The sequence below is a fragment of the Homarus americanus genome, unplaced genomic scaffold (genome assembly GCF_018991925.1).
Source record: "Homarus americanus isolate GMGI-L3 unplaced genomic scaffold, GMGI_Hamer_2.0 scaffold30108, whole genome shotgun sequence".
Lineage (NCBI taxonomy): Eukaryota > Metazoa > Arthropoda > Malacostraca > Decapoda > Nephropidae > Homarus > Homarus americanus.
This window is the reverse complement of record NW_024748109.1, coordinates 3,209,428-3,236,136: the sequence shown is the minus strand read 5'-3', so window position 1 is coordinate 3,236,136 and position 26,709 is coordinate 3,209,428. Positions and strand designations below refer to the sequence as shown.

Genomic DNA, 26,709 nt, shown 5'->3' with positions numbered 1-26,709 from the left:
CACATTCTGGAGTTGCCCTCATCTGGAAGCCGGACTCGATGATGGTTGGTCGATGCTATACTTGCCAGCTCTTGCCACAAGGTGCAGTTCTTCTTTATTAACACGAATTTGGCTAGATCCATAAGGGTCCTGATATTCCATGCAGTGACCATAAGAGGTTGTATGGTTTTTGTTTGCATCTGTGATTTGGGTTGGTTTTGACTGCATAAGGATGACTCCTACTGCGTGGCGGCCCAGTCAGGTTGGTTTTAGGCAGGCGTTTAGCACCTTCCAGCCCCCTCTCATGTGGGTGAGCAGAGTGGCTCCCTCGAAAGGGCTGCTCAGTCGCCAGAGACAGAACCGGATTGCACTGCTGCCTAGATCCCAGTGCAGAAACAACCATCTTATCTGTGCCGCCCATGTGCAGAGTTGTGACCAGAGATTCCCGGCAGTCATCTCTGCCTGTCCCAGTCGCCACTGTCCGTCGCCAGGACTTTAGGTAGGGTTTTGATGATGATGAGGGGTATGATGAACTGGATGATGGCTGCACGGAGTTGATTTATGTGGTGAGGCAGGAGCGCAGGCTGCAACCACACAACTTGGCTTCCTCCCTTTTCCTGGTCCAGTGGTGCTAGTGTGGCAACGACTAGGAGAGGGAGTCCCAATGGACTGCCAATAGCCCAGTTTTTGCTTCTGCCTTAGAAGCATGTCCATCAGGCATTGTTTCGTCTGCCAGTGTAGTCGCCATTTGGTGGTCACCTCTTCAGCCTACACCTCCGTTGGGGTCTTGTTGAGCTCTGTAAGCATGTCTGCCTGATGCGGGGTTCCACCGCAGATACTTCTGTTCGAGGTTTACTCCCGTAGCCTTATGCCTACCAAGGTTAATCTGCAAGGTAGGGGCGGTGGTTGGGGCAGAATGTGTTCACATGCCAGTGGGCCTATGCTGCCCTCTGGGCCAACTGCTACGCCAGATCCTGCTGATCTAGCCTGGGCCCACGAGGCACTTACCACTGTGTGTTGCCAGGAGGCACAGGGAGTCTTGATGGTGAGAAGGCGTACTGGCAGGAGGACTTCAAGTTGCTTCCTGTTCGCCACGAGGGCTAGCCAGCAGCTGAAAGCGAAAGGAGCAAGCAGTGCTTACACCTTAACACTAACATAATGCTGCCACTCTAGACGCATTTCCACCCCTGTTTTCCTCCCCTGTGTGTGACTACACACACACACACACAGACACACACACACACACCATCTGTGAGGGAATTACACCACGGAGCCCCTCATAACACCATCTGTGAGGGAATTACTACCACGTGAGGCCCCTCATAACACTATCTGTGAGGGAATTACTACACCACGTGAGGCCCCTCATAACACCATCTGTGAGGGAATTACTACACCACGTGAGGCCCCTCATAACACCATCTGTGAGGGAATTACTACACCACGTGAGGCCCCTCATAACACCATCTGTGAGGGAATTACTACACCACGTGAGTCCCTCATAACACCATCTGTGAGGGAATTACTACACCACGTGAGGCCCTCATAACACCATCTGTGAGGGAACTACTACACCACGTGAGGTCCTCCTAACACCATCTGGGAGGGAGTTACTACACTACGTTTTTGCTGTTCAACACCTACATTAATCTGTTTGTTCACTGTATGTTCCTTTACCTTTCTCTAATGAAGGCTTTTGTTAAACCACCAATGTATGTAATGTCATTTATGTCCAATGTATATTTTCAGCCTCGGGCTGCAGAACTTTTTCAATAAACCGTCAATTATTACATACACACACACACACACACGATTATGGTGGAGGCACTAGAGGGCTGCTTTGTGATGAGGTGAGGTGTAGGCACTAGTAGGGCTACCTGGTGAGGAGTGGGGTGGAACAATACCGTGAATTCTCCCGTTTCTTCCTCGTCAGGGCCAGGGTGAGCCCCATCCCTCCCAGACATACACACCCAATCCCAGTAATCAATAAACGAGCTGACCAATTAACAAGTTTGACGCCAGAGGGCCAATGAGGTCAACCCGCCCCACGTATTTCTCTCTCTCTCATTCGACTCGGCATCTCTCTCTCATTCGACCTCGCGCATCTCTCTCTCTTCATCTTCGACCTCGGCATTCTCTCTCTCATTTGACCTAGGCATCTTCTCTCATTCAACCTAGGCATATCTCTCTCTATTCAACCAGGCATCTCTCTTCTCATTCAACCTAGGCATCTCCTCTCTCATTCAACCTAGGCATCTTCTCTCTCATTTGACCTAGGCATCTCTCTCTCATTTGACCCAGTCTCTCTCATTTGACCTAGGCATCTCTCTATCTCAACCTAGGCATCTCTCTCATTCGACCTAGCATCTCTCTCTCTCTCTCTCTCTCTCTCTCTCTCATTCTGACCTAGGCATCTCTCTTCATTTGACCTAGGCATCTCTCTCTCTCTCATTCGACTTGCATCTCTCTATTTGACCTCGCATATCTCTCTCTCTCTCATCTGACCTAGGCATCTCTCTCTCTCTCGACCTAGGCATCTCTCTCTCATTCAACCTAGGCATCTCTCTTCTTCTCATTTGACCTAGGCATCTCTCTCTATCTGACCTAGGCATCTCTCCTCTCATTTGACCTAGGCATCTCTCTCTCATTCGACCTGACATCTCTCTCTTTATTCCAGCACTCTCTCTCTTTATTCGACCTCGGCATCTCCTCTCTTCATCTGACTCCAGGCATCTCTTCATTCGACCTAGGCATCTCTTCTTCATCTGACCTAGGCATCTCTCTCTCTCTCTCTTCATTCGACCTAGGCATCTCTCTTCATTCGACCTAGGCATCTCTCTCTCTTCATTCGACCTAGCATCTCTCTTCATTCGACCTAGGCATCTCTCTTCATATTTGACCTGCATCTCTCTCTTCATTCGACCCAGGCATCTCTCTCTCTCTCTCTCTTCATTTGACCTAGGCATCTCTCTTTCATTTGACCTAGGCATCTCTCTCTCTCTCTTTCATTCGACCTAGGCATCTCTCTTCATTTGACCTAGGCATCTCTTCATTCGACCTAGGCATCTCTCTTTCATTTGGCCTAGGCATCTCTCTCTCTCTTTCATTTGACCTAGGCATCTCTTCATTCATTCGACCTAGGCATCTCTCTCTTCATTCGACCTAGGCATCTCTCTCTTCATTCGACCTAGGCATCTCTCTCTCATTCGACCTAGGCACCTCTCTTTCATTCGACCTAGGCATATCTCTTAATTGGGTTATGAGACATAAAGCGTCACAGAAAATCCCGACGAAGGTGTGGGAGGCGAGACAAGGTAGTATGACCTGCGTGTGTTGGCTACCGCTTCATACTTCACACATATAGTATGTGTAGGGTGGTACAGTCTGAACCTTTAACCTAACCTAATCTAACCAAATAAAGCCTAACCTTACTGAACCGAACATAACCTAACTTAACCAAAATTGCTTAACTTAATCTAACCCAACCTAACTTAACCTAAATTCCAACCGAACCTAACCGAGCTTAATCTAACTTAACGTAACTTAACCAAACTTAACCTCATTTAACTTAATCTAACCTGGCTCCTAAACTGAACCCCAAGGCCCCTTTGGTGTTGACTCACTCTCCTAGACACAAGGGGTGGTGGTAGTTGACCCCCTCCAGCCACGGCCAGTCACGTACGGCGCGCTGTCATTATCACGGACGAGACATCAAGATTCACTTTGTGTCGAGTGCCATGGCGGAAATACAATATTAGAGAATGTGCTTTCGTGGAGTTAGTCAGTCGAACGCCCTTCTGTCCTGACTAACTGACCGACCATGATAGTTGTACACCGAAGGTCGAGGGCAAAGGCTGGTACTGTACAGACAACTCCCTCTCTCTAAGGCTGGTAGTGTACAGAAAACTCCCTCTCTCTAAGGCTGGTAGTGTACAGACAACTCCCTCTCTCTAAGGCTGGTAGTGTACAGACAACTCCCTCTCTCTCTAAGGCTAGTGTACAGACAACTCCCTCTCTCTCTCTCTCTCTCTCTCTCTCTAAGGCTGGTAGTGTACAGACAACTCCCTCCCTCTCTCTCTCTCTCTCTCTCTCTCTCTCCTCTCTCTAAGGCTGGTAGTGTACAGACAACTCCCTCCTCTCTAAGGCTGGTAGTGTACAGACAACTCCCTCCCTCTCTAAGGCTAGTGTACAGACAACTCCTCTCTCTCTAAGGCTGGTAGTGTACAGACAACTCCCTCTCTCTCTCTAAGGCTGGTAGTGTACAGACAACTCCTTCTCTCTATCTAAGGCTGGTAGTGTACAGACAACTCCTCCTCTCTAAGGCTGGTGTACAGACAACCCTCTCTCTCTCTCTCTCTCTCTCTCTCTCTAAGGCTGGTAGTGTACAGACAACTCCTCTCTCTCTCTCTATCTAAGGCTGGTAGTGTACAGACAACTCCCTCTCTCTCTCTCTCTCTATCTAAGGCTGGTAGTGTACAGACAACTCCTCTAAGGCTGTAGTGTACAGACAACTCTCTCTCTCTCTCTCTCTAAGGCTGGTAGTACAGACAACTCCCTCTCTCTCTCTCTATCTAAGGCTAGTGTACAGACAACTCCTCTTGGTACACAACCCTCTCTCTAAGGCTGGTAGTGTACAGACAACTCCTCTAAGGCTGGTAGACAACTCCTCTCTCTCTCTCTCTCTAAGGCTGGTAGTGTACAGACAACTCTCTCTCTCTCATCTCAGGCTGTAGTGTACAGACAACTCCCTCTCTCTCTCTCTCTCTAAGGCTGGTAGTACAGACAACTCCCTCTCTCTCTCCCTAAGGTAGTGCAGACAACTCCTTCTCTCTCTCTATCTTAAGGCTAGTGTACAGACAACCTCTCTCTCTCTCTCTCTATCTAAGGCTGGTAGTGTACAGACAACTCCTCTCTCTCTCTCTCTCTCTCTAAGGCTGGTAGTGTACAGACAACTCCTCTCTCTCTCTCTAAGGCTGGTAGTGTACAGACAACTCCTTCTCTCTCTCTAAGGCTGGTAGTGTACAGACAACTCCTCTCTCTCTCTCTCTCTGCTGGTAGTACAACCCCTCTCTCTCTCTCTCTCTCTCTCTCTAAGGCTGGTAGTGTACAGACAACTCCCTCTCTCTAGGCTGGTAGTGTACAGACAACTCCCTCTCTCTCTCCCCTAAGGCTGGTAGTGTACAGACATCTCCCCTCTCTCTCTCTCTCTATCTAAGGCTGGTAGTGTACAGACAACTCCTTCTCTCTCTCTCTAAGGCTGGTAGTGTACAGACAACTCCTCTCTCTCTCTCTCCCTAAGGCTGGTAGTGTACAGACATCTCCCCTCTCTCTCTCTCTATCTAAGGCTGGTAGTGTACAGACAACCCTCTCTCTCTCTCTAAGGCTGATAGTGTACAGACAACTCTCTCTCTAGGCTGGTAGTGTACAGACAACTCCCTCTCTCTCTCTCTCCCTAAGGCTGGTAGTGTACAGACATCTCCTCTCTCTCTCTAAGGCTGGTAGTGTACACAACTCTCTCTCTAGGCTGGTAGTGTACAGACAACTCCCTCTCTCTCTCCCTAAGGCTGGTAGTGTACAGACATCTCCCTCTCTCTATCTAAGGCGGTAGTGTACGAACTCCTCTCTCTCTCTCTAAGGCTGGTAGTGTACAGACAACTCCCTCTCTCTCTCTCCCTAAGGCTGGTAGTGTACAGACATCTCCCTCTCTCTCTCCCTAAGGCTGGTAGTGTACAGACAACTCCTCCTCTCTCTCTAAGGCTGGTAGTGTACAGACAACTCCCTCTCTCTCTCCCTAAGGCTGGTAGTGTACAGACATCTCCCCTCTCTCTCTCTTCCAAGGCTGGTAGTGTACAGACAACTCTCTCTCTAAGGCTGGTAGTGTACAGACAACTCCTCTCTCTCTCTCCCTAAGGCTGGTAGTGTACAGACATCTCCCTCTCTCTCTCTCCTATCTAGGCTGGTAGTGTACAGACAACTCCTCTCTCTCTCTAAGGCTGGTAGTGTACAGACAACTCTCTCTAAGGCTGGTAGTGTACAGACAACTCCCTCTCTCTCTCTCCTAAGGCTGGTAGTGTACAGACATCTCCCTCTCTCTCTCTCTCTATCTAAGGCTGGTAGTGTACAGACAACTCTCTCTCCTAAGGCTGGTAGTGTACAGAACTCCCTCTCTCTCTATCTAAGGCTGGTAGTGTACAGACAACTCCTCTCTCTCTCTAAGGCTGGTAGTGGCCAGACAACTCTCTCTCTAAGGCTGGTAGTGTACAGACAACTCTCTCTCTAAGGCTGGTAGTGTACAGACACTCTCTCTCTAAGGCTGGTAGTGTACAGACAACTCTCTCTCTAAGGCTGGTGGTGCAGACAGCTCCCTCTCTCTCCTAAGGCTGAGTGTACAGACATCTCCTCTCTCTCTCTCTATCTAAGGCTGGTAGTGTACAGACAACTCCTCTCTCTCTCTCCCTAAGGCTGGTAGTGTACAGACAACTCCTCTCTCTCTCTCCCTAAGGCTGGTAGTGTACAGACAACTCCTCTCTCTCTCTCCCTAAGGCTGGTAGTGTACAGACATCTCCCTCTCTCTCTCTCTATCTAAGGCTGGTAGTGTACAGACAACTCCTCTCTCTATCCAAGGCTGGTAGTGTACAGACAACTCCTCTCTCTCTCTAAGGCTGGTAGTGTACAGACAACTCTCTCTCTAAGGCTGGTAGTGTACAGACAACTCTCTCTCTAAGGCTGGTAGTGTACAGACAACTCTCTCTCTAAGGCTGGTAGTGTACAGACAAGGATAGATCAAAGAGAATTAAAAATATAATTAGTTTAGGTTCAGTGTCCCTCACACACCTCGCCTTAGGATACTCGGTCACTCTTCCGTGCTGTTGACTCGGTTTCTTAACGACGGACTCAGCTTAGCAATTATTCATCAACGTGGCAAAAACATAAAACCTTCGTGTGATAGTCAGTGTCAGCAGCACGACACAACACTCACCAGATGGTTGGCAAGACGTAAAAAAAAAAAAAAGACTAATAACATGCTCACTAAACATTCCTTTTAAGTGGCACGAACCTCCCAAAACTAACCTAACCATACTGAGTTTAACCATCCAAGCGTAGACACATTTTGGTTACTTTATGCTTGTTTAATTCATGACGCATGTTTAAAAAAAAAAATAATTCTTTAATGGTTTATTCGTGGAACTCTTCCAACATTGTACATTCATGTAACTGATGTTCACGCACTGGGAACAAATTCTTACTTCAATGTTTACTACTAAAATGCCCTATAAACACCTTTTAATTTTAATTTTACCTTATTCTGAAATAAGTAAACATCATTAGAGTACAAACACTTGGTTAAAACATATAAAGTGTATCATCTCATGCAAACAAACCGTATCTTTACCAACTAAACAATGGGCAGATAATGTTCACGACCGAGCCGCACCAATATTCCTAGATTAGGATTATAGATCACGATATACTGTAGTGAAGGTGTTGGTCTCCTACCACCGTGGCTCTTGTTCAACGCCCGCTTGTGTAGGATGTGTCTGGGTTGTTGTCGTGTGTGACCACCGAACATCAGAGGTGTTCTCCGGGTACTGCCACACGACCTGTGGAGCATGGCCCTCACTGTACCTGTAGAGCTTGACCCTCACTGTACCTATGGAGCATGACCCTCACTGTACCTGTGGACATGACCTCACTGTACCTGTGGGCATGACCCTCACTGCCTGTGGAGCATAACCCTCACTGTACCTATGGACATGACCCTCACTGTACCTGTAGAGCTTGACCCTCACTGTCCTATTGAGCATGACCCTCACTGTACCTGTGGAGCATGACCCTCACTGTACCCTGGAGCATGACCCTCACTGTACCTGTAGAGCTGGCCCTCACTGTACCTGTGACTTGACCTCACTGCACCTGTGGAGCATACCCTCACTGTACCTGTGGAGCATAACCCTCACTGTACCTATGGAACATGATCCTTTCTGTACCTATGGAGCAGATGAAGATCCTTTGACCCCATCCTGGCTCTCGTAATTGCAATTTTACCTGGCAATACTTGGTAAAGTAAGGATCAATAATAAGTAATCCAAAGGTATCATTTGTATAATAATAAACACGTCATCGTTATTTTAGATCATGAGAAGTATCCAAATGTACGTAAATTTGTTTAAATAATGAAGAAAATTTGATGTGTGAATCTTGTGGCAGCTGTGGTTGTAGTTGAGTTGAGTTGCCAGTTTATCTGTTGTCACCACATGTTTCTCCGTAGTGATGATGTCAGCAGGTGTCTCCGTGGTGGTGGTGTCAGCAGGTGTCTCCTGGTGGTGGTGGTGTCAGCAGGTGTCTCTCCGTGGTCGTGATGTCAGCAGGTGCCTCCCCGTGGTGGTGGTGGTGTCAGCAGGTGTTTTTCCGTGGTGGCGACGTCAGCAGGTGTTTCTCCGGTGGTATGTCAGCAGGTGTTTCTCCGTGGTGGTGATGTCAGCAGGTGTCTCCGTGGTGGTGTTGTCAGCATGTTTCTTTTGTGGTGTAGTGTCAGCAGGTGTTTTTCCGTGATGGTGTTGTCAGCAGGTGTTTCTCCGTGATGGTGATGTGAGAAGGCGTTTCTCCGTGATGGTGTTGTCAGCAGGTGTGTCTCCGTGGTGGTGTTGTCAGCAGGTGTTTCTTTGTGGTGGTAGTGTCAGCAGGTGTTTCTTCGTGATGGTGATGTCAGGTGTTTCTCCGTGATGGTGATGTCAGAAGGCGTTTCTCCGTGATGGTGATGTCAGCAGGTGTTTCTTTGTGGTGGTGGTGTCAGCAGGTGTTTCTCCGTGGTAGTGCTGTCAGCAGGTGTGTCTGTGGTGGTGTTGTCAGCAGGTGTGTCTCCGTGGTGGTGGTGGAGGTACCAACATGTGTGTCTCCAGGGTGAGTGGTGGAGGTACCAACAGGTGTGTCTCCGGGGTGGTGGTGGAGGTACCAACAGGTGTGTCTCCAGGGTGATGGTGGAGGTACCAACAGGTGTGTCTCCAGGGTGATGGTGGAGGTACCAACAGAAGTGTCTCTGGGGTGGTGGTACCAACATGTGTGTCTCCAGGGTGGTGGTGGTGGTGGAGGTACCAACAGGTGTGTCTCCAGGTGATGGTGGAGGTCCAACAGGTGCGTCTCCGTGGTGGTGGTGGAGATACCAACAGGTGTGTCTCCGGGGTGGTGGTGGAGGTACCAATAGTTGTCTCCGGGGTGGTGGTGGTGGAAGTACCAACAGGTGTCTCTCCAGGGTGATGGTTGAGGTACCAACAGAAGTGTCTCTGGGGTGGGCAATATTAACCTGTCTCGGTCACTCGTGGTTGATACGCTATTCTTGGGAGCCAATTTTCTGGCCGTCAGAACATCTTAATTAAAGATTTAAATAGACCACGGTGCTGAAAGTTTCCTTGAGACGGTGTTCCAGTCCTGTTTAATGTTCCCTGTTTCAGTGTGTTTGATTCCCTGTTGTATTCTTCGTGTTTTAGTACAATATCGATGATTCTGTGTTTCATGTTTCACTATATGAGATTCCGTGTTGTATTTTCCTTGATAAGTTCAAGGCAGTTATTGACCCGGATTATGAGGAAGGGAGGGATCCTTATCATATGTGGTGTCCTGCCTAGAAGGAGAGTTGGTAATGAATGGTTGTCAAGGGCAGTTGGTGTCAATGGCCCATTCATTGACAACTGGGACAACTTCTACGGTAGAAAGGACCTTTATGCTAGGGATGGGATGCACTTATCTACGGATAGGTTGGCAATCTCGGCTGGCTTTCTCGAGAGGGCAGTTCAAAAGATTTCAAAGTCTTTAATCTGCCAGGGGAACATGTGAGCGTAGGGTGCGGGGAGACAAACCGAAAGGTTACATATAAATCGTGATAGGAATGATGATGAAGCTAAATTAGGCAGAAAGTTTAAACCTTAAACGCTACAGAGAAGGGACTTAAGATCACGACTTTAAAAAAGGCTCACGCGAGTTACCTGTCGAATACAAAATTAAAGGTTACAAATTATTTCAGACTGATTGGCAGATTACGGAAGTTGGAGGGGTAGCAATTTATGCCAGGAATAATTTGAAGTGTGAAGTCAATAGGGAAATAAAAACTGAACTGAATACAGAAACAATTTAGATAGAATTAACCGATGATAGGGAAAATCATAGGAGTAATATATAGACCGCCTAATCTTGATAGGACTAATAGACAACTTATTGGGGATGAAATACGCAGAGCATCCAGACATAGCAAAGTCTGTATAGTAGGCGACTTTAACTTTAGTCAAATAGATTGAACCGACCTTAAGGGTAACTCAGAAACAGAGAATTTTCTTAAAACAGTTCAGGACTGTTTCCTAAATCAACATATAGCCGAACCCACCCGGGGTAATAATATACTAGATTTAGCTCTGTCAAACAGGGAAAATCCTATTAGTAATGTCGAGGTAGGGAGCAAAATAGCTAACAGTGATCACAAAGAAGTGAGATTCAAAGTAGAACTTAATGTCTGTTGCAAGGAAAATTCCATTAAAATCCCAGATTTCAGAAGGGGAAACTTTGATAGGCTGAAAAGGCAGCCAAGAGAAGGGCTATTACGTTTGGGGGTGAATTACATGACCTTTACGTAAGGTGGTAAACGTGATTTCACAATGTACCCACGTTACGACGTGACCTGACAACGATATGAGGTTGACTAGTTCCATAACAATCTAAATAATAAGTTACTTAATCACATAGGCAGAATACACCATGCAGAAAACTCAGATGAAATAACAATGACCCCAAATGGATAAATAATTATTTAACGAATATTATTAGACAAAGGAAGGCTATAGGTAGAAGAATCAATCGTGATGACGTTTACCTCCGAGTAAATTATAAAGTATTGCCCAGTCGGGTTAAGACCGAGATAAGAAAAGCACCAGTTTCATGAGTAGTAACGATGTTAGTAAACAAATAAATAAACTAACACCTAATAAGTCGCCAGGTCCCGACGAAATATTTGCCAGAGTATTAAAGGAATGTAAGGAAATGCCAAAATCCTGGAGGATATTGAAAGTGATACCGATTTTCAAGAAGGGAAATAGATCACTATCCTCTAATTACCGTCCGGTTAGTTTAACATCAACTGTAGGCAACTTACTGGAAGCAATAATTTCAAATTGAATTCGAAATCACCTCGAGAAACACAAATTGATCAATGATTCCCAGCATGGCTTCACAAGTGGGTGTTCATGTCTGATAAATTTATTATCATTCTTTTCAACTGTTCTCGAATCAGTGGATGGCGGACACGATTATAATGTGGTTTACTACGACTTTAGTAAATCCTTCGATAGGGTCCCCCACAAAAGACTAATACGTAAAGTGGAGGCAAATGGAATTGGAGATGTAAATATAACTGGACTAGGGTGTGGTTACAGGACAGGAAACGGAGAGTCGGCATTAATGGCACCAATTCCGATTGGGGTAACGTCAGTAGTGGAGTACCTCAAGGCTCATTACTTGAACCATTACTATTTATATAAATAAACGACATAGATATAGGCGTAGACAGCAACATAAGTAAATTTGCTGACGACACTAAAATAGGGGGTGTAATTAAATTTGACGAAGACTCTGCAAAACTAGAGGAAGATCTAAACAGAATTTTCGCATGGGACTGTCGGTCGACACTGAGGGGCTTCCAGTCGACACTCAGAGGCTGCCGATCGATAATCAGGGCTGCCAGTCGATACTCAAGGGCACCTGATCGACACTCAAGGGCTGCTGATCGACACCCGGGCTGTCGGCCGACACCAAGGGCTTGCCCGTCGACAAGGGTTTGCCTGTCGACACTTGGGATGCTGCCGCCGTAATAACGCAGAATACAGCAAACTCGACAACATCACCTCTAGTAATCCATAACAGGAGGAGACGAGAGTGAGGTGTACGCTGGTCCAGGATTTATTCGGTTCAATAATCGTACACAACAACACAACCCTGAGAATTATTAATATATACTCTGGCAACCTACAGTTTTGTACACTGAAGGTCAGTACCACCACCAAGGAATTTACCAGTATATACGCTGAAATTTATTAGCCATTATTACTATAAAACGAAAAATGAAAATGTGTTGATGCATGAAACAAAAAAGCAGAGTATAACATATTCAGCTCTGCAACATTGAGTGCAATATATTTATTTTGCAGATGGAAGGATTTACTGGATATTTCCAAGTAGTTCTGTATTCCCTCTCTGTTTCATTGCCACGCCTCTTTGTTTCCTGTGAGTAGCATCAGTATGCAGACAGCACCATCACTCCTCCAGGGCTCCACTGCCACGCTGCCACAGCTGTACTCAGCAGCTTTGACAGGTTTCTGGTTTGGTTGTAAAGTGATCTTGAAAATCACCACAAAACGGATTGGTTGTTCACCGAAAAACTCAGTACTCAAAATAAAGTCCTATCTAGAATTGTGATTTAGTGTAATGCATAACAATGATGGATATTCAAGTTAAAGTAAAAACTAAGTGGTAAGAAGAACAGTAGTATGATGACAACGTTATCAGGCGTACACCCCACGTCTACACCGTTCATGTGTCACAGAAGTACCCCTAGTCCTTAAATTTTAAAGAAAATACAACAAAACTTCTGCAAGACGCTGTTTAATATTTCCATCCGTGTCTCTTGATAAAAAAAAAGAGTCTATTTTTCTGAGAAATTAGTGTTTGGGTGAAATCTGGTGAAATTATGACCACGGTCAGAATGACACTCATATTGTATAGAGCTCAAAGTGTTCTAGGAAGGTGGTGTAGCGGCGGCCCTGACGCTCTGTGTAACACTAAATAGTTCAGTAAGGATCAACAGGTAGCCCGGCCAGGAATATATGGCGTCCTTCATCACCGAGATAGAGGGCAACGATTCTTAGAGGTGCATACGTTTAATTTCTTGTAATTCATTACGTCGGGGAGCATCTAACTATCTCTCTAAAGCTCCGACACAAAGGTTACAACCAAAAACAACCTCTGAACCATTGCCACAACTAGATATCTTCTCACGTGCCTTGCGAGGAAAATAATAACATACGAAACTTTGAAAATCATGAGGACCCAGACCCAGGCAGTGATGGAGGGGCGGCCGTTGGTGTTATCAAGACAGTCATGACCTCAGCACCGCGTCTCACCACTTGATTGCCAAGCTTTTGTTACGGCAACGTACGAGTGGTGGTGAATGTGTTGACAGCTGCTCCCGCCTACCACACACCGCACCAGTTTCCTTTGACATAATGTCAACTCAAATATTCAAATGTCTTAACTTGTTTCTTGTATTTGTTTTGTTGTTAATTTAATGATATACGTATATAGTCTCTTCTTGAAATGTATTTAAATACCCCAATTTACTTCAATAATTAATTGTAATATTGTATTGAATGTGGGATTATTTATACATTTCTTGGGGTTCTTTTTAATAACCGAACTGCCCTTACCGGTCTTAATAACAATACGTTGATAGTGTACAGTTGGAAACGTTCTTTAAAATTTTATAAAACGCTTGAATAATATACCAAATTGAGATACTAATTATGCCATATGCTCGTGTCATACGGTTTATGTAAATGAGTGTCTATGTGAGCCTGCGGGTGGCTTGCCAGCTGAGTTAGGTCAGGTCAGGTCAGGTCAGATTGTTATGTTAGGTTAAGTTGGGCTAAGTTAGATCAACTTAACTTAGGTTACCTGAGCTCAAGTTGGTTAGGTTAGGTTAGGTTAGGTTAGGTTAGGTTAGGGTGAAGTAGAAACAAAAGTAACAATGAAGTTTAAATACTACTTTTTTATTACAGCATTCCTACTGTGTTGCCTTCAAGTCCTAGGCGTTATACTAGGTAAACTGTGGTTATATAGCGTGACGACATGACCGCTTACACAACACCGGTTAATATAGTTTACCTACCTACTGAAATATATTCAATTTTAGTAGGAAGGGGCCACTGAGCTCTGGTACATTGTCTTGGTCATATGCTTATTTTCGGTGTGCCAGACAGCAATTGATGCCATCTGTGATTTTTACTCCATATATTACCGGAGGAACAGTTGTTAAATGCGTCTTTGGTAAGGAATTGGTTTTATGTCGTGCCATTTTAATAAAATACGTATAAAGTGAACTTAGTGGTGAACATATGACACAAAACAAGTTATGCTTCGTATGTTAATGACCTTGGTAGGCGAACCGTTAGTATAACAACACAAGTACACCCAAGACACAGACAGATACACCCAAGACACAGAGACATACACCCAAGACACAGAGACATACACCCAAGACACAGAGACATACACCCAAGACACAGACATACACCCAAGACACAGACATACACCCAAGACACAGACATACACCCAAGACAGAGACATACACCCATGACACAGACATACACCCATGACACAGACATACACCCATGACACAGACATACGCCCAAGACACAGACAGATACACCCAAGACACAGACAGATACACCCAAGACACAGACAGATACACCCAAGACACAGACAGATACACCCAAGACACAGACATACATCAAGACACAGACTATGCACACCCAAGACACAGACATACACCCAAGACAGAGACGCCACCCATGACACAGACATACGCCCAAGACACAGACAGATACACCCAAGACAAGACATACATCCAAGACAGAGACATACACCCAAGACACAGACATACATCCAAGACACAGACATACAGCCAAGACACAGACATACATCCAAGACACAGACATACATCCAAGACACAGACATACACCCAAGACACTGACATACACCCAAGACACTGACATACACCCAAGACACTGACATACACCCAAGACACAGAGACATACACCCAAGACACAGAGACATACACCCAAGACACAGAGACATACATCCAAGACACAGAGACATACATCCAAGACACAGGTACACCCAAGACACATTTTGAACCATGACACGAAAACCTTACTACTGTGACAATGTTGTTGATGTACTGTAGATCACTGTTTAGCCAAGGTAACTGATCCCGTTCACTTTAACGAACTGACAACAAAAACAAATGAATATCGGAGAACAATAGACACGTATCACTGAAATAAACATACTGTACATGTTTGGTTGACTCGTGGTCTTAATAATGGTTCGTTATCTATAGTATTTTCAATTAAATATTTCTTTTAACATACAACAGAATTTGGCGTTACTAAGAAAAAAAAAAAATTTATACTTCAGCCAAACTTGGACTCGTATCACTAACTGGTTCGTTCCTGCTACAATTAGGCGTAATATGGTTAAGGTTTTTGTAAATTCGTTAAAATGTCTATGGCGTCGAGACCAAGGCCTACCTGTTACTTTTTTTTAAATTCGAAGGTGTTTTGTCCTTGTCCCGTCACCACCAGATTTATATTTATACATTATTGCAAACGATTTATTGACAATCCCGAAAAGAAAATCGCATTACTATGGGTGTGAACAAAGAGACACCATTACCCTAAACCTTAACACGTGACGGTGATCAAGTCTAAGAAGCGTCTTGTATTGGTGTTGATGACAAACTGTTATTTCCTTATATCACTTCACTTTTCCTCAGCGATCGACGTAAAGACTCGCACCTGATACTTGCAGTTCACTTTAAAAGTTAAAAATTCTGTGTAGAGGAACCAATCAGAAATGTGAAAAATGTTCATACAAAATTTTCCACATTGTGATTGGTTATTACCGGTCATGCCGAGGCGCGGTACATTCTCCCGTATTTATTTTTATATCTGATACTTTATCATAAGTTCAACTATAAATATACCACACATAAAAGTAAATATATTACGTTAACCTTTTCACGATAAAATTGAGTGTTTACTGAGTTCAGATTTATATATTAGTCTTGACTCGTGTAAGTTTTGTTAACAATACACAAGATGGTTTACTTCACCACGCTGATTATTGTTACAACTTAATGGAATTAATATGAATCATATATAAGGCCTACTCTGTTTTATTTAAGAGGTTGTTTACCATCACAAGACAACCGAATTGTATCTCAAGTATGTTAGGTTAGGTTAGGTTTTCTATTAAAGTATTCACTTGTATGTATGATGATCTATATGATCGTATACGGCCAGTTAAAAAGAAAAACATACATAAAACTTGTCGCAATTAGGAAATTAACCCTATTTCGTGTAAGCGACACACACACACACACACACACACACACACACACACACACACAGAATAGACTGAGTAAGGTTAATTTAATTTGTTAATGTTAAGTTGGTAATGTTAGGTTGTTTCTCTTTGTTTGAGTTAATAATAATTGTATAATTTTGATGCGTCCAACTTTTCCAAACTCGTAAACAGGAAAGACTCGGGTTCATATGACAGAAGCCGGTCACAGTGTATAGCCAAAGTAGGTATACACATTAAGAGGCTGAAGAATCACATTATACACTTCCTGTAGCCTCCCCCAAAAAGTAACTTGGAGAAAAGACAATTATTAACAAACATTACATTAAATATATATTAGGTACATCATTTTAACTTGTTTAGTGGTTGGGAGTCGTGTTTGGGGTGAACTGTATGGGTCACAACTATCTGCAACGTCTAGTATATTTCTATAATTATATTTCTTCCTGTAGTCCTCATGCATGTGGTTGATGTCAACAAACAACACAAAGTCTGCTGATGGAGAAAGTCGAGAATTTCTTGACTGATCTAACCTTTTATGCGCTGAACTAAAAGCTGGAAAACCAGTTTTTGATAGCCAACCTTCGAACACACACACACACACACACACACACACACACACACACACACACACATGGCTTTGATGGCATTGTGACGTCACGATTTTGATGGCATCGTCACTTCATGACATCATGTGACTGTCCTTTTAATACCCTCGTCGGGCCCCAGCCCTTCGGCTCACAGTGAGTGATCAAGGAGCCTGACCCACAAGAGAGTAGCTAAGGTGGGGTAGATTTTAGCCTAGCGTTTTTCAGTGGACGAGTTTCCTGCCTGTCATTCGTGGTGGTCCGGGTTTGATACCCGGCACTATTGACTTGCCTGTGTACAGGTGTTATAGTTTCTTATATAATTTACGAAGCAGCTTAATGTATATAGATGACAGAATATACTGCGTGTAAAACTTAGACAGAATTTATCAAGTGGTTATTACACAAGTGATGTAAGGAGGGAGGGAGGACTTACCCGTTCTGGCGCGCCGACCACTTGGCTTGTGAGCAGGAGTCAGACCCAGCACACTCCTCCTGCTTCCTCCGCCTCTCCTTCTTGTTTTTCCTCAGGTTCTGCAGTTTCCTCGGGTATTCAGTGAAGTGGATGCAACACTCGCCTCGGAACCTCATCTTCACGCCTGTGGGTTTAAAGATAAGTTGTGTGTCAACCTCAAGTAAAAGAATGACGGGAAGGATCTGGTATTTAGTGGGGTTAATACAACATATTTGTGTATTTGTGTATCAAATGTGCTGTAAGTTCCTTTTGAACTTTATAATTATCGTTATTTGACGCAATGCCGCCAACCACTGAATGACCTGCCACCTCTTCTGCCGTCTTGAAGACAATGAATTTATCTATCATTTTAATATTTCCTGCCCTCACGATTCAAGAATATATACAGTACACTAGAATGAACTTGCACAATATGAAAACTTTATTATCTTATGTAATGTCTAAGAACTATACCCTTTCCACACTACCCTGGCCCATAGACCCCGCCCCTCTTCTATACTAATAGCTCATTGGTTCATAGAAAACTCAAACTAAATGTGTTCACAATTGGTAAGCAGACCTGTTATTATCTAAAATAATATTAAATATGAGGATTATCAAAATGCAAATCATTTCAAGACATTAGCACTTCAGAGAGGATGTAAGAAAATTTTTAATATTTATTATAAAAGGTCGATATAAATACGGGCTTATACAGTATGTGCACAGTCCGAGGGGAGGCAAAACGCTCAGGGGAAACAAACAGCAATTTGTAGCTATAGACGAGGGGCCAGGTTAGCGTGGAAATACTATAGTTGAGTTACCCGACTTAGCCCAGGTGGAGGGACTGGATAGTGCGCGACTATTCCCTACTGCAGTACAGGTATATCTTCAAAACTGTGACCCAACCTGCAGGTGGGGATTCTTGGAGGGCCACGAGATAGTGCAAGGCCATTCGCACGTCCCTGCCAAATTATAGCTCTATCTCAAAACACACACACACACACACACACACACACACACACACACACACACACACACACTGCATTATTATACTATACTGTATATAGATAAATGCGCTTCAACGCCTATATTAAGGTCTTTAAGCGCGTTCATTAGTTCCGTAATTATAAAACATTAATCTCTGGTTGCCTTGACGTCATAATGTTATTACTGTGCTTTAACAACTAAAATCTTCAAGTAGGCAAAGTTAGTAATTACACTAGTCCAATAACAATTAAAGAATATGATATACAGCCGGTATATTATACAGTATAAACCTCAGCGACTGAAGACTGTACTGTAACTAACCTCAAGTGTTGAAGGGAAGAAGACGTAAGACCTATACTATACCAGGCAAACACAACGGGAGACACACACCTCCCAGCAGTAACTAACCAGACAAGATGGTCAGCCTTTCGTCACCTAACTGTTGGTGACGTATAGGTGATGATGAGCTTCACCATAAAGTGTACAGTACAGTACAGCACAGCACAGCACAGTACAGTATAGCACAGCACAGCACAGTACAGCACAGTACAGTACAGTACAGTATAGCACAGTACAGTACACACATAACGAACACTTAACTAAGGTAACACATAACTAACACTGTTAACTAAGGTAACACACATAACTAACTATAAACGCCTTGGTAATAAGGACGTTCAGGTGACGGGCAATTCAAAGGGAATGATTGAAACTCGCCTGTTGACGCATTCAATATTTATTGATGTGGTCAAAACCTGCAGAGAACAAGGCGTTCATTAGTATTACATGGTGATCTATCTGATACATAATTAGTTAGTCTCACACAATTTGTCTTAATTATAATTGTTTCTTGAGCATAGTGACATGATACAAAGTTCATAACTCTATTAATCTTAGCTTTGCTTCATTCTGCATTGTCTTATTACTCCAAGTTAGGCAGAAACGAGTAGACGTAATTAGTCAACAATATTTCAGTACCGAGGGGAATGTCTTCACTTATGCTGTACTTACAAGTGCGGGTCAATGCAGATCAGTATGGTGTTCCAAGAGACAACAGTACTGTGTAAATTGTCTCGGCACAAATTCTTGGACAGGATTGTGTGGTGTTTATCAGTGCGAGCAGGAGGCTGCCCCTTACAGCATCACTCGAGGGCTGGTCCTCACAGCATCACTGGAGTGAGCGATCTCCTCCAGTCAAGGCAGCCACGCTACCCTTTTAAGCCATTCATTTTAGCGGAATCAGGACCTCTTCTCCGTAAACACTGCACTCATATGCCAATACTCACTCGTCAGTACTGACACCAGCGGTGATAACACTCCCGGGTGCCAGGCGTCAACACCGCTTGGCGCATCTGGCGAAGTCACAGGTCGCGTGGGGGAGAGCGATCTGTGTCATGAGAGCCACGTCACCCTTTGCATTCAGCAGAATCAGAACTCTCTATCCGTAAACACCGCCCGCCCCTCCTAGCGCCGCATCTCACGAGGCAACAGGCCGTGTGGGTGGTGGGGGTGAGAGCTCCAATGATTGTTCGAGGTGGGCAGCGATCGTCAACAACTGACACCAGCAATTATAAGCCAGCGGCGATAACACTGTTAACTAAGACAGTATACAACACCTGGTGACGACGTAGGTAAACAAGAAGCCTCGGTACAAGGAACACAGGATGTTATACCGATATCTGTAATAATCAACGTGAACTCATTCATTGTTCTCAGGTATAACGATCACGTAATCAAAGTCAGTGTATCGCAACAACAGAATAAAAGATAAATCGACTTGGACACATGAAGATAACACTGAAGTAATGGTCTTGGCCAACCATACATGGGCAGCAACATGACCATTGTATTCTGGGGTGATGCGTCAGGTTATAGAGGAGTGTCTTCCATGTTCCAAAGCTGTCTAGTTAAGTTAATGACACTTGTGTAACAACAACAGCCTCATCAAATCAGACCATGCCATCATCCCCGAACTTCTAAAGGGTCTCTGGGTCATAATTTTCAACCTGCCATGTTGTGTAATCTGTTGAGTCAAGTGAACCATTTTGATTTAATAGTATAATGTGGTATTAAAACATACAGGATCGAGGTTATAAGGGATATGAACGTATAGAGAACCAATCAGCATGTCCGGTAAATCAGTCAGAGGTCGTCTTCACAGTGTTCAGGGTTATCAATGGAGCCCGTTATAGGTCGCCCCCATTTGCCGCTATGGGTGTGTGTGTGTGTGTGTGTGTGTGTGTGTGTGTGTGTGTGTGTGTGTCAATGAAAGCAATGAATAATAAGTTATCATATATATTGTCTCATACAAAATTGTAAAGATACTTTTTGGAGCGAATATGCGTACACCCTTACATATTTAGTTGTGGCTCTGTACGGCTGTATCGTTCCTGAACCATCGAATACGTATAATAATACACTATTATACATGCATGCATACATTATTAAACGATACATTCCTTCTTAACTACCTAACCCTAAAACTACACGGTGGCAGTAAAGGCGGTTGAGTGCAGTGGCGGTACTCTTCTGTAGTATAGTAAGGAAGGTTTGGTGAACAGCGCTTAAGACTTAGATAATGGAGCATCTAAATAATTTAAAACAACTACAATTAACAATGACATTAAAACAAACAAACAAACAATAAAACACGACCAAAAATTCCAATTAAACTTATAATTCACTTAAAATATATTAAAGATCTTTCAACTAGGAACCATCATGTATGACCCTTAAGACTTTCAACGAAGAAACATTAACCAGGTCGTCGTCCCAGATACAATATTCATGTCCCCTGCATGTTACGCGTGTATGAGAGATTACAGATCTTCAATTATTTCACTGTTAGTTCATTATGGCCGGAGTGGTGCAGCTGTAACACGTTGGGGTAAAAACCAACTTGAAGCGGGTCAAAAAACAGCTTCACTCAACACCAGTAAGGATGTAATGTACCACAATTATATCTGAATTGTCGTATTTAAACAAGTGGTAACATACAGGTCCCCTCCAATGGGACAATAGAGGCAGTGGTGCAGGAGGCAGAGCCGAATTAACAGCATCGGGGGCCCCTAGGTACTAAGACTTTAGGGGCCCCCCTTTAAACTTTGTTTCTCAAAAAGTAATTACATATTTGAAGATAAATAAAATATCAAACAGGTTAAATTTTAGGCTTAACTATTAATTTTTTTAAATTTACATTTTGTTCTCAATTGTTTTATTACAAATGGTGGAATTATCATGGGACAAAGAGTACAAAAAATCTGAAATTCGATTGAAAAATAAATAAAAATTACAGGGTAGAGAATTTATTTACATGCGAAACCAGACATGAGGTAATATGTACATAACAGTAACATTCTATTAGTTTTTTTTTGGTAATTATAATGGTAATATATCACAATTTTGGGGTTGTAAAAGAAATAGAAGTGAAAATAATAGATAATAGTCTATTACTTTTCAATAACAGATATGTTTCTTGAGTTATTAGGTGTTCAGAAATTTCCTCACAATTAAAACATTTTTATTGCCAGTCAGTAGTTTTCTCCGAGGAAAAATAACAAAACCGCCTTAAAATATTTACTATATGTTAGACTTTGGCAAAGCTTTTCGCGATTTCACGTTTCTTCAAGTCGCCACATTTTTCGTGAACAAAATTAATAGATGACTGAGTAATAGTAATAGATTAGAATATTACAGACTGGATAATGGCCACTGAGCCCATCTGGTTAAGTCTGTTATCCTGGAGCTACACTAGATTTAACTACGCCTGAGCTCATCCTAGATACATATACCGTATAGAGAAGTGGAAAAAACTAAAAATAATACTACACTTCTATTTGTCGCCAATAAGAGAAAAATACTTACCTGGTTTCACTTTAAACTGACCTAATGATTCACTTTTGACTATATCTACTGGGAGTTTATTTATTTTACGAGTAAAGAACAACTATGTGCCAAGATCGTTTAAATGCATGAGAATATTACAGACTGAAAGATGACTGTAATAGTAATAGACGGTAGCGAAGGAAAAAACAAGAGTATTTGTAATAGAAACGTTGTAATAGGCCCCATGTTTGTTACAAACATTTACATTTTTTACATTATAGCTCACATTTTCACCTTTATCACTTTTGAGGCAGCAAACTTTCTGATCAGCGAAGAAAATTCGAGATTTTTAACAAACTCATTTTCTATACACATTAGACTTCATGCATTTAAACGATCTTGATGCATTGTTGTTCTTTTCTCGTTGTTTATAAGAGTAAAATTTGAAAAGGATCTCTCTCCTTCAGAGGCCGAACATGGTGGCCTTGTTAGATAAATCCTGAAAGCAGTAGCAACATTGGGAAAACAGTCGTCTGACAAAATTTATTTCATAATATCCATGATATCCTTCGATGTACTTGTTTCATTCTTCTGCTCTAGTTTCTTGACACCTTTCGGGACTTGTTAATGGAAATGGATCAGTTAATTTTCCAGCTCCTTTCCTAAATCATTTCTATATTTATCAATGAGTTTTTTTTAGACGACTCTTGACTTCCAGATTGTTATTATCACAATCAAAAATGAAAGCAAATTCACTATGGACACGATCATATACTACAGATCGTTTCTCTATCTCCATGATGAGTCTATCACATATAATTAAAAATGTCTGAGTCCTAAATTTCTCTTGGAGGGGGGGGGGGGGTGAATGTGTGCTCGGGCACAGACGTTTCATCAGTTTGCTTCTTACGTTTAGCCTTTCTTTTCTGTTCAGTCTTATAATGTGGCTCAGTTTCATCATTCTGGATCTTTATTATTATCTGCTTAGTTTGTTCCCCAAAGTGATTGAAATCATTGCGAATAATCCTTAGAAGCCATGTTAAAGACTGCATATGTTCTACAACATTCTTCAGTCCCTCAGTCAGCAGCAATATAATAATTAACATGGTGGATACGTTCCACAACATGTCCAGAAGACACAGAGAAAGGCTGATTCCAATTCATCACCTTGCTGAAACAAGAGGTGAAGGAAATAGGTCCGAAATTATCAGTGCTCGGTTTTGAATTGGGCACAATAGCTGATACCGTCGAGTAGTAGCGGACGCTGTGATCAACCCCCCAAACACTTGTAGCGCCATGATAGTTGGTTCTCCGTCTTGTGCAGTTCACAGATTGGGAAGGAAACAGAAGGTAATAACAGGCAGGGGAGAGTTTGTGAGACTACAGACGACAAACTGTTTATGAGTTTTCTAATCTTGGGGAAATGACGGGTAGAGTTTATTTCGGGAATTTCTTTGACAAAGGGAGAATCCCTGCACACAGGAGATAGGCAAGTAACGCGTGGGGCCTAGCAGGCGTGTCCTGGACGTCTAGATGCAGGAAGATGAACCCACCATCTCGATCTTCGTTAAGACATCCATGCGTATTATGAAGGTGTAGATTAAGTTGGGAGTAACGGCAAACACCTTGACTTCAATAATATCCTGGTCGAGGTTCAAAGTCCTGGTGACCTCATATAGTCGGGGAATTTTCATATCAACAGAGGGGTTACCTCTGAGAAACTCCAGGGGTGGAAGTTGGGAGTGGTGCTGCGGGCTGGGAATCAATTTGAATTTTGAAGCAGTTTACTGTTCATCCCATACTCATCTTGTGAGAGATACGCAAAAGGATTACGAAGAAGAGGTCACAAAAGGTCTTCATCAGGCTCCGGTGGTCAGGATATTGTGGCGTTGTTAGAATATTTCCGGGACGTTGTCTATCAAGATCTTTACATAAGAGTTGACTTATCTATTAGATGCAAAATGGCAAAATGTAGATGCAGTTATACAGTAATATATCAACGTCTTGCCATCAGAGATGAAGTGCTGTGCCACTGTACACACAATTTCTTTAAACTTATTCCTAAAAGGTTCTATTTCCTCACGGTCAAAGTTATAGCGTTGGAGTGTGACCATATGTCTAGCCGCACATTTTACATTTTGTGTTGTTCACATCTGCATATTAGGGGCACATTCAATTTCTGCCCCATTAGGGTCTTCTGATCACAATCTTATTTCTATTAAACCAAACTGGGCACGACCACCTCCCCTTTAAATGCCAACTATGGCACTATCGGAGGGCAAACTGGCAATCCTTGCGAGAATTCTTCTCCGACTTTTCCTGGGATGAATGTTGCTTTTCCACTCGGGACGCCTCGGTTTGTGCTGGCAGCGTTGTTGGGGTTATACTGGGTGGTATGGGTGCATTTATCCCATCTTCTACCAAAACTTTCACTTTACAATCATGGTTTGATCGCTCTTGCTCTCTTGCATGCAGGGTGACAGATCGGGCATATCAAGTTATGAAACTATCTCCTTCTCCTATTACCCACTCCTCTTTCATTACTTCTAGGAATCGTTGTAAGGTTATTCCTCGTAGGGCCAAGCGGAATTTTAAAAGAAAGACCGCTTTCCTGACTAACTCTACCTCTTGAAAATCCTTCTTGTCCTTAACCAAAAACATCTGTAATAACTTCTGCACTCCCTCCTCTCTCCCGACCTGATAACTCTATAGCCAACTCTCCCCCTGATAAAGACAACCTCTTTCGCACCTTATTCTCCTCTAATTCCACCTTAGACGATTCCAACTCTATCCCTCCTACCCCAGCTCCTCCTACTGAAACTATGCACTTTCCTATAATCTCCACTCGTAGGGTTGCTGGTGTGTTATCCAGGTTGGATGTGAGTAAGGCGCATGGACCGGACGGAATACCCCCTCGTGTTCTGAGGGAGTGTGCTGAAATTCTGGCCCCTGTGCTTGCTCGCCTCTTTCGTCTTTGCCTCAAAACCCAAACTTTTCCTTCTTCTTGGAAGCATGCCTTGGTTCAGCCCGTCCTGAAGAAGGGTAACCATTCTAATCCCTCTAACTATCACCCCATTGCCCTAACTCCATCTCTCTAAGATTTTCGAAGCTATCTTAACTCCCATTTTCTCCGTCACCTTGAACGCCATTCTCTTTTGTCGGATCACCAGTATGGCTTTCGCCAGGCGAGATCTACTGGTGATCTGCTCTCCTACTGCACCCATCTTTGGTCATCCTCTCTTAGTGATTATGGGGAGACTTTCGTCGTGGCCCTCAACATCTCCAAAGCATTTGACTGGGTATGGCACAAGTCTTTGCTTTCGTAAACTTCCCTCTTATGGTTTCTCTGCCCCACTTTGTTCTCTAATTTCTAGCTTCTTTGAGAACCGAAGCATAACAGTTGTTGTCGAGGGATTGATCTCTTGCTCTTTCTCTACCAATAGTGGTGTCCCACAGGGTTCTGTTCTTTCACCTACTCTCTTCCTTCTTTTTATCAATTATTTACTTCACACTACGACTAATTCCATCCATTCTTAAGCTGTTGATTCTACGCTTCACTCTTCTTCACATTTTTCCATTCTAACTAACTTTCAAGCATGATCTGTTTTTAGAGCCGATATCGTTTCATCTATCATTGCGGATCTGTGCAGCATCTCTGAATGGGGAGGTAGAAACTTGGTTAAATTCAATAGTAATGAAGCACAGTATTTACCAATTTCACTTTCCAAAATAGAAAATCCCTCACCAAGCACATTTCAGGACACAATTATTCTGCCAAGGCCACGGGCTCGTAACATTCGTCTTGCCCGCGGTGCCCACCGTTTCTATGTGAATGTCGGTCACACAACCAAACTGTGGAATGTTCTGCCTTCTTCTGTGTTAAAATACTCGTACTATCTGTCTCACCTCAAAAAGCTGGTTTTCCGGTATCTTCGTGGTGTAGATTAATATAGTATTTTTCTCTTATATTTTTAATTTCTTTTTACTCTTATCACACCCCCTCCTCCAGGCCCTCTGCCCGGTTGGGATATTCCCCGGAAAAAGGGCATCTTGTGGTCTACTGATTTTGTTTAATACACGTCATCGTATGGATCGATTAGCACCTGTTCACACTTGTCCACTCATTTCAAATTCAACAGTATTTTTGTTGTTCGAATTACTGTTTTAGGGTTGTTTTTGGCAGGCTTGGACTTTAGCCGACAAGTCTTTGCAAGATACGAGTCTAACTAGGACATCAACTCCTCGTCACGTTCACTGAGAACTATGAGAGAGGGGATGCATAGCAGCTTGGTCCTGGCACCTTCGTCAGAAAGGTAAGCGTATTTGTGTCTTGCTTCAGAGACAAATGTGTGACACTCTGAATTTAGTGTGTTAAGAGCAAGTAGTGAAGATAGTTAATGCTGTTGAGAGTGTCTGTGGTAGTGGCTTCTACAAGGTTCAAGTAAATAGTTCAGTTTGTAGAGCGGATAACCATTTGGCCGAGTCATAATGACAGGGTTTCCAGCCTACTACAGTGTTTCATACGTTGAAGTCAACAATGGCTGATGTGAGACGCCTGTTTGCCGGGAAGTAAAACCAACTGTTCTCTTAGAGATGGTGGACGCAGGAGTTACGTATTACCTGTCACTGTCGGAGACAAAGTTGGTTTGTCATAAAAGGCTTATTTAGCCTAGTGACAGGTCATGTGTTTGT

The 26,709-nt window shown here is 43.2% G+C and overlaps 1 protein-coding gene across 2 annotated transcripts in view; it reads right to left on the bottom strand.

Moving 5' to 3' along the window:
* The window catches only part of LOC121880152, a 144,851-nt gene that overhangs the window by 54,317 nt on the left and 63,825 nt on the right, over nucleotides 1-26,709 (bottom strand). For both annotated transcript variants that reach the window (XM_042387243.1, XM_042387244.1), the window contains exon 4: nucleotides 17,185-17,347. In XM_042387243.1, the coding sequence (XP_042243177.1) occupies nucleotides 17,185-17,347 (163 nt within the window). The remainder of the gene's footprint in view (nucleotides 1-17,184; nucleotides 17,348-26,709) is intronic.